The 8,940-nt window shown below is 47.0% G+C and overlaps 1 protein-coding gene across 1 annotated transcript; it reads left to right on the forward strand.

Moving 5' to 3' along the window:
- HMGB1 (high mobility group box 1) lies at positions 1-8,631 on the forward strand. The gene is made up of 5 exons (XM_082073791.1): positions 1-185; positions 3,007-3,169; positions 3,460-3,605; positions 4,569-4,743; positions 6,670-8,631. The coding sequence occupies exons 2-5, from the start codon at positions 3,020-3,022 to the stop codon at positions 6,844-6,846; spliced, it is 648 nt and encodes a 215-aa protein (XP_081929917.1). The 5' UTR covers positions 1-185; positions 3,007-3,019; the 3' UTR covers positions 6,847-8,631.
- The last annotated feature ends 309 nt before the right edge of the window (positions 8,632-8,940 follow it).

Raw genomic sequence — 8,940 nt, forward strand, 5'->3', positions numbered from 1 at the left:
TGTTACCAGCGCTGAGAGTGTGAGGAGGCTGCGTATCGATCCCGCTCTCACAGCCATTGCGGTGCAGCGGGCTACACAGGGACTCAGGCAGCGCTGGGGCCGGGCGGGCGGCCGGGGTAGCGTCTCTGGGGCTCCGTCTCTGGGGCTCGGGGCCGAGTGAGGGCTGTGTGCTGATTCTGACACGGGTGAGTATGCACCGGGAGCCGCTGGGCCGGCCGGGCGCGCTCGCCCGCTCGCTCGCAGCCGGGCAGCGAGCCGGCGCTGCCCGCCGTGCCGTCGCTGCTGCCTGGCCGCGGAGCGCGGGGCACTGCCGGCTCGGGCGCCGGCACACAAAGGGGAGCAGGGCTGCGCCCGGGAGACCCTTCCCGGTCGGCGAGCCCCCCGGCCGGGGTGGGGCGGGGGCGTCGGGGGCGCGGGCGCCGGGCGACTTCAGGAGCGGGGTGGCGGGAGGGAGAGAGGCGAGCGAAGGAGCCCGCCTGGGCGAGGGGCGAGTGGCCGGGGGTCGCCCGTGGCGGGAGGCGCGGGCCGCGCCGTGCCCCGCTGTAAGCCGCTTACGGTGCCTCGCCGTAGCCATCCCTGCGGCGGCGGGGCAGCCGGCGGGCACAGGCGTGGTGAGGCGGAGGGGTCTCCGGGCGGCCCGCGCCGTGCTGCTGGCTGCCGTCGGGGTCGCGGGGAGCGCGGGGGCAGTGGGGCGCGGGCCGAGGAGCTGCTGGCCCCGCGGCCGCCCGGCTGTAACATGGCTGACGGGAGCCGCGAGCGAGAAAACAAGGCGAGCGGCGGCGGAGCAGAGAGGCGCTCGGGCGGGCGGGGGCGCAGTTCGGGGGAACTTTTTTTTCCAACCACCGCCGCTCGTCCGGGCGCGGGGCCCGCGGCCGACGGGCCGTGTTAGTCGGCCGGGCACGGGAGCGAGCAGGGGTCCCCGCCGGGGCTCTGCCCGTTCTGCCGGGGCTCGGGCGGGCGCTGCGAGCGCGCCGGTCCCCCCCACCCCCCCCGCACCCACCCACCTCCCCCCGTCTCCCGCCCGCCCTCCCCCGGCTGCAATGGCTGAGCGTGTGCGCCAGGGTAGCGGGCGCGCTCACACAAAGGGAAGGGAAGGGAGGAAGGAGCCATGTTCTATGCGCGGCGGCGGGCGCGGGCGACGCCAGCAGCGGCCATTCCGCGCCTCCCCGCCGCTGCCGCCGCCGCGCCCCCGCGGGCCGGGGGTGGCCGCCTGGCCCCGCCGCGGCCCCTCGGCGGGGGTCCCGGGGCCTGGGCTCGCCGCCCCGCCCGCCGGGCTGCGGGGGTGTGGTGGCGGGGGGTGGGGGGTGCGGCTCGCTCTCCTCAGCGCACAAAATGGAAGGAGCCTCAGTGGCGGGTGACCTCCTCCGCCAGGAGCCTGCGCCATGGCGGCCGCTCCCGCCGACACCGCCGCTGCGGCGGCGCACAGCGCGCGAGCGGGCAGGCCGCGCCGGCCAGGCCTCATGGCGGCGAGGAGCGGGGCAGGCCGGGGGGCGGCGCGCCCCGCCGCGGGGGGACGGGGACGGCGGCCGGGACGGCGCTTTGTCCCCGGGCTGCGAGCGGTGGCCGGAGCCGGGGGTCGCCGCCTGGGCAGGCCGCAGCCGCGTTGCTCGGCTCCTGGGCATGTGCTTGCTGCCCGCTGGCTGCGAGCCTTCACGTGTGTGCAAAATAAAACTTACACAGCTTTGCTCTCGCAACGGGACTGCTTTTTCCCCCCATCCTCCCACCGTCACCCCCTCGGTCTCGCAGCTCTCTTGGGGGATTTGTGAAGTTTACTTTCCCCCCCCCTCACAGGGGAAAGGTCCAAAATGGTGGGAAGGAGGTTTTTAAACGCCAGCTCGTGTTCGCAGCGCCGAACCGTTCCCGCAGTCACCCCCGCCTCTGAACACCCTGCCCGGCACGGCCTCGCCGCCTTTCCCTGGCTGGGCGACCCCGGGTGCCGGCCGGCGCTGGGAGCGTCTCCATGGCAGGGCGGGCAGGAGCGGCTCCTGCTGCTGCAGCGCTCTTGTTTACTCGATAGAAACTTCAAACCGGACGTGTTTAGTCACAGAGCAGAAATCTGTTTCTGTCTATCCGCCAAACCGATAGGAAATGCTGCTTCTGTGGCAATACGGGGAGGCAGTGTGTCCGCTCTCTTCATTTCTTTACTCTTTTTTTCCTCTTTTTAATTCCTGCTGAAGAGCGGAGTTTGTCAGGGTGCAAGTGGCTTTTTCCAGGGAGCTATGAAGAAATACTCTGAATGTCTGACTTGGGTGTGAAAGTTCCAGGAAGGTATTTTTCATTCCCTCTCAGTCCCTGAAAGACTGAGATAGTCCTCGCACTGAGCACAGCTCTGCTAGTCATATGTAAATGTCATACTTTTAGCGTCCCTGGCTTGGTTATAACATGTTTGACTGAGTGTGGTGTTTCATTCCTGTATTTCTAGGTACACATACAAAGAGAGAGTAGGTTTTTGCAATACACTTAAAGGACAGTGATAATACATGGTGTGCAAAAATAATTAATATATCTTTTGCAAATGAGTATCATCCAAGGCCCACACGTGAGGGAGATAAAAATACGACCTTTAGGAAGAAAAAATTACTAAACTATAAAGCCAGTGGAGGTAGGATACTCATGTACTTTTTCCCTTTTCTTTCGATATAATTTATCTCTTCCAAGCATAGGATTGATAACACTAGCAGTAATCAAAGAGTGCAGTCTTCACTGCATTGAGGCACTTGTACTTGCTTTCAGGTTGCTTGGAAGGGGCATTTTTGTTTGCAGCAGACCAGAACTGCACATTTTAAAGGCATTTTAGATTTCAGGTTGTTTGTGTCCAAATTAACCTCAAACAGCGATGGCAGAAATCTTCAGTAAATTTTCCAGAAGAGAAACTTATTTCTGTTGTATGATTTTGGATAGCGCTCCGATGGGTCTTGTTTGGCATGATCCTTGTCATTGCTTACTTCCCATGCTGGCTTGTAAAAATTAAAAGCTTTAAAGGTGTCTTTTTTTGCTTTGTTACAGAAAATCATCAAAAATGGGCAAAGGTGATCCCAAGAAGCCGAGAGGTAAAATGTCTTCATACGCCTTCTTTGTGCAAACCTGCCGGGAGGAGCACAAGAAGAAACATCCAGATGCTTCAGTGAACTTTTCAGAGTTCTCAAAAAAATGCTCAGAACGGTGGAAGGTAGGACTAACCACTGAAAAAAAACCACCACAAAACCTTAAATGATTGCTTTGTGTGAAATACTGTTTGAAACTGTAAATTACTTAATTGAAAGTTCAGGTTTTAGTCAAATAGGGAGTGCAGTTGTAACATTAGTGGTGATTACCCGTTGTTCTTACCTTTACCTTCCCTAAGTGAAATTTTGGAATCGACTTGGATATGCTTTTGGATCTTAAAATACTGTTTTGATCCTTATGAGTCTCTTCCAGCTTGAGATGTTCTATGATTTTACGAGTCTAATTACCTTCCAGACTATGTCTTCTAAGGAGAAGGGAAAGTTTGAAGATATGGCAAAGGCTGACAAGCTTCGTTATGAAAAAGAAATGAAAAACTATGTACCACCTAAGGGGGAAACAAAAAAGAAGTTCAAGGATCCAAATGCACCTAAGAGGCCTCCGTAAGTAAATTTGTAGTTAGCATATGTTGTTTGGGACCATCACATTGGGGTGTATCTATGAAATGATCATTTTATACAGGTTTAGGAGCTTCAGAAGTAAAAGACTACGTGATTTTTTTGACGAGTGGCGTAAATACAGGTTGAAATTCTAGTTACGAATTACAGATTTGTGGTTTCAGGCTGACCCTCTTTATCTAAGTTGAAATAACGTCAGCCTTTGGAAGTGGATGCAAAAATCTGCAACATGCAGTTACGACTGATTCACCCCCCCAGTTTCCGTTAAGAGGGTAATTCTAGCGTAAAACGGCTGTAAAATATTTCAGGCCCTGCTTTCCCCACCTGTTGGCTTGAGCAGAATTTTTGATTGGCAGTTCATTTAAAATTAAGAGGCTTTTGCGCAGAACAGGTTAGAGGGATGATCTTGCACAAAAAAACAGCTTGGAGAATTAAAACTTAAGCCACTTTGTAAAGACTGCTGATTTCAGGTTCATCTGGTACTACAAACAGGTACTTTGTAGTAATAGGTTGTGTGTTTTAAATTGAGCTAATGCTGAAGGGAATGGGGTAGTTCCTGTGCAAGTGAATGTTCATATTTAGGCTGAAAATCCTAATTTTCATAACAAATATCACATCTTCTCTACCTTTAACAGGTCTGACGTAACATTAGCTCCCCTGGTATCATTCACTCAGTCTCTTATGTTAAGATTTTCTCTGGTAGATAAAATTTGCCCTTCTGGGGGTCCCACCAAAACTGGGACAAGATGCGCGGCATTACTTAAGAGACATGGATGTGTTAAGTTTTCAAACTCATTTATTCAGTTTTAATATTTTTTGATTGTAATTAGTGTTTTCTCACTTTTAGGTGCTTTTCCAAAATGCTCTTAAGAAACAGTAACAAAGGTCACAGAACTTTTATACTTAGGCCTAAAATTGAAATAACCTTATCTTCTTTTCCTTCTGTAGTTCGGCTTTTTTCTTGTTTTGCTCTGAGTTTCGTCCAAAAATCAAAGGAGAACATCCTGGTCTTTCCATCGGCGATGTCGCAAAGAAACTGGGAGAGATGTGGAACAACACGGCTGCAGATGATAAACAGCCTTATGAAAAGAAGGCTGCCAAGCTGAAGGAGAAGTATGAAAAGGTAACATTGACATTTATAGAAATGATTTGGGGAGGTCAAGCCTCAATATAGATGTTTTTTCTCTTCTCATGTACTCTGATACCTGACATTGCAAATTACAGTAAGATAATGACAAATCTCTTTATGTTTGTTGGAAGTTATGACATAAGGGGGTATATGGTTTATTACTGTAATGCTAAGTTGGAGTCTTCTGTTTTGAACTACTTGTGTTCATCTGTAATTCAGGACCATTGATGATGGTTTGGTAGGTACCATGGTGTCCATATTGTTATTAAAACAATAGGTCACAGCAGCATCTGAGTTAAGTTGGTAGTATTAAGTAACGCCAGTGAAAAATAAATTGTTTCTCCCTAGTTTTGGAAGGGTGTCTGAGCATCCCTGAGCGTTAGGATAACTGATACACATAGGTCCTTTTAAAAGTTTATTATTAGGGTAATGTCGTACAGTTTCTTGAATTATTAAAGCTAAATCCCACCATCAAGACCAGAGCTGTAGAACTGTGTTGTGCACACAAAGTAGCCTTGCACGCGTTTTTATTTCCAGAGGCAGGTTCCCATCCCAGTCCAAGGAAAGAGAGGAGGCGATGCATGTTGGCCTCACCTGGTGGCGCTTGACAGTGTGTCAGCCACCACCTGTGGCTGACGTATACCACCTATATCCATTCCTGTGCCATGACTTTCCTTTGGGTATTTCTACTGCGGGCAAACAAAACCACTTCAAAATTGTAGCATCGTAGTGAGCAACGTGGCCCCTTCGAGTTTAATTGTGTGCTGGAGGGGAACCACAGGTCTAGAAACTGTCCCATATTCTCCTTCGTGTGCAGCTTCAACTCTTCAGCATGGTAATTGTTTGTACGTGCAGACAAGGCAACTCATCAGAGACTTCTTAATGGTAGAATTATTAATCTTTAGTTTCACGTATTTTAATCTTCATTAGTATTGTCTTTATTTCTTAAGCTTACAAATGGGCTTTAAGGTGTAGTAATCTCAATATATACTTTCCCTGAGGCTGGCCTTAGACTCAGTGGATATTGTATCTTCTAAAAACCTCGTGCTAATCTTTAAGGGAGTCTCAGGGCACTGTGAGATGAGTGGTGTGATGTTTACTGGGTGGGGAATATTTGAAGATTTGGACTATCTGTGTAAAGGTGTTGGTGTTTTCTCTATAGTTGGGATATTCAGTCTTGTAGATCAATTCTGTGATGTAATTGTTTTTACAATTTTGGCACAAAGTCAGAAAGTCTAACCTTTTTTTGGCTTGGTCTTCCAGGTAGAGTTTTGACTTCCCTATAATAGGAATTGAATTTTGTACATTATAAACCACTAGAATAAATTTATTGCATGCAGAAGGTGGCACTGTCTACCCTTTAATCAAGTTCTTATACCTTTTATTTTGTAAACTTCAGTTAGGCAGAATTCTGTATAGTTGCTCTTTGCTGAGCCATAACATTGCAAATATTAGACCATGTCATTCTAATGTGTTTCAGATAGTTAATTACAGTTTTGTGCCTCAAAGAAGGATTTTCCTGTTCATTTCTTGAGGCATTGTAGAAGGTAGGACTAGAACAGGACCTTAAGAGGTCTCCCTACTTCCTTTCTGTGTGGGATAGTGGGCTCAGCTGCGCCTTTGCCATCCCAGGCAGCAGCTTTTCCAGCCTGTTCCCAAAAGCATAACAGCGGAGATTCCTCAACGGCTGTAAGGCGCGTGTTCCAGCGCACCGGTGTCGTTTCTGTGTCGGAGGGTTCCCCTTCCTTTGGCCTCAGTTAACCTCGTGACTGAAGCAGCGGCTCCCGGTCCTGCCCCGGTGGGTGTGGAGAAAGGGCAGACACCTGGGTGGCTCTGGTTTCCCAAGTCCTGTTTGGCAGCTGCTCGGAGCTCTTGGCTGGTTAAATCTTTGAGAGATTCTTCCTGCTTTTCTCCTCCAAGGATATTGCTGCATACCGGGCCAAAGGGAAGGTTGATGCAGGCAAAAAAGTAGTTGCCAAGGCTGAGAAGAGCAAGAAGAAGAAGGAGGAGGAGGAAGATGAGGACGAAGATGAAGAGGAGGAAGATGATGAAGAAGAGGAAGAGGAGGAGGATGAAGATGATGATGATGATGAATAAGTCTCTTTTAGAGCAACTTCTTTCTTGTCTATAAAGCATTTAACCCCCCTGTACACAACTCACTCCTTTTAAAGAAAACAAAATTGAAATGTAAGGCTGTGTAAGATTTGTTTTTAAACTGTACAGTGTCTCTTTTTTTGTATAGTTAACACACTACCGAATGTGTCTTTAGATAGCCCTGTCCTTAGTGGTATCGCAACGGCCACTAACCTTGCCTGGTACAGTGTGGGGGTTGTAAATTGGCATGGGAGTTTTAAAGCAGGTTCTTGTTGGTGCACAGCACAAATTAGTTACATACGGGGATGTAGTTTCGTTTTCATCTTCAGTTGTCTCCGATGCATCATAAAAATAATTGTTGTTCTGTTAACTGAATACCACTCTGTAATTGCAAAAAGGAAAAAAAAAGTTGCAGCTGTTTTGTTGACATTCTGAATGCTTCTAAGTAAATACAATTTTTTTATTAGTATTGTTGTCCTTTTAATAGGTGCCCTTGAAAAAATCATACTTTTTCTTTTCTCTTTTTTTTTTTTTTTTTTGAGGGGAACTCATCTTTTGCTTTATTGAATGCCCGTTTGGGATCACGGGAATATTACAGTTTTCATCTTTCATATAACCAGCTGATAAACAAAGCTTTGATCTGCATACCCTGCATAATCATGATAGGGTAAGAAAAGAAATATATAGGCATATGGTGAAAGAATATTCTTCCGTAACTGGAAACAAAACAAAAAAATTCAATCTCAGCAAACTGATATTTGTTCAGAATTTTGTGAAATGTAATATTCTATTGAGTTGCATGAGTCTACCAGTCTTGGAGAGTTGAGAAGTATAGAGTTCAGTTTTACAGAAATGAAATAACTTCGGGGGGGCGGGGAGGGAGGGAACGTTAAATTTTGTCCTAGAAGGACCCATAGGAAGAGCGTATGTCCATCCGGTGTAGAGAAATTTACAGGTGTGACTCCGTTACTGTGTAATGGACGTTGTATTTGTAAGTCTCTGAACACTTGCAAGCGATGAGCGTACCTAAAATGTGTAAAGTTAAAAAGCATGAAATTACCATACTATTTTTTGGTGACGGGTCTGGTGATGGCCACGGGCTTTATACCATGAAACTCCTGGTAGCAAATGGCCCATGAGAAATGATTTTTCTTTCTAAGATTTCTATAAATGGTACCATTATTATTTGTTAAATCTATGTAAATTCATATTTGTATTCTTGAAATTCTAGTTTTAGCCCTTTAAACAAAGTTGTATATTGTCTCAAATTGAAAATGAGATAAGATGTATTTTTCCTGTTAGGTTTTATACCGCACTCTCGATGTTTGCCCATTTTTAAGTTAAATATAGCTGTATGGAAAAGTACATTTTATTAAATTTTGCATTAAAAAGCGAAATGTTTATGGTATACCAACAATGTCTAATTTGGTCAAATATAGTTCTCTTCCAAAACCAAAGCTAAGGGGTTTTTTGCATATTCAGTAAAACTTCAAGTGCTGGCAACTGTTAACAATTTTCACATATACCTGCTTACCAGTTTGGGGGACAATTTGGCAATTTTGTGGTTACAAAATTATGGTTCTCTTAAGTGCCAGTGTCTAAGAAAAAAGAAAAAAAAAAAAGCATTCTTGTAATTTTACACGCTTTTGTGATGGAGTATTGTTTTGTTATACAATTTTGACTTTCAGATTCTTATTTCAATTTGCATTTATGTATAACTTCAGGAGAAATATTGAACATCTGAATCCTGGATGATACTAATAAACTAATAATTGCAGAGGTTTTAAATACTTAGTTAAATGGCTCACTTAATATCCTAAGGGGTTTTTTTGTGTGTGTGTGTATTGGTGTTTCAGATCTGTGCATTCCTGCTTTGTTTCGAACAGAAGAACGATGCTGTCCACAGGTCTCCATAGAGGAAGCTTAGGAGAGATTAAACTGGGTATTATGCTCATAATTGATTACAAATAAATTTTTTGTGCTGAAGGGCTTTTTTGTTTTCCCAGGTCATCGGGAAAGTAGACACATTTCTTGTTCTTGGAACGAATGTACTTGCTGAGATCCCTGTAATCTCGTGCCTTTGTTCTCAGTGCCCGA

The sequence above is a fragment of the Streptopelia decaocto genome (genome assembly GCF_964273445.1).
Source record: "Streptopelia decaocto genome assembly, chromosome: 1".
Lineage (NCBI taxonomy): Eukaryota > Metazoa > Chordata > Aves > Columbiformes > Columbidae > Streptopelia > Streptopelia decaocto.

Excerpts from the sequence above, each read along its gene's own strand:
- HMGB1 (XM_082073791.1), top strand. The coding sequence starts at position 3,020 with ATGGGCAAAGGTGATCCCAAGAAGCCGAGAGGTAAAATGTCTTCATAC. Across the intron at positions 3,170-3,459 it reads AATGCTCAGAACGGTGGAAG|ACTATGTCTTCTAAGGAGAA; the intron begins GTAGGACTAACC and ends ATTACCTTCCAG. Across the intron at positions 4,744-6,669 it reads TGAAGGAGAAGTATGAAAAG|GATATTGCTGCATACCGGGC; the intron begins GTAACATTGACA and ends TTCTCCTCCAAG.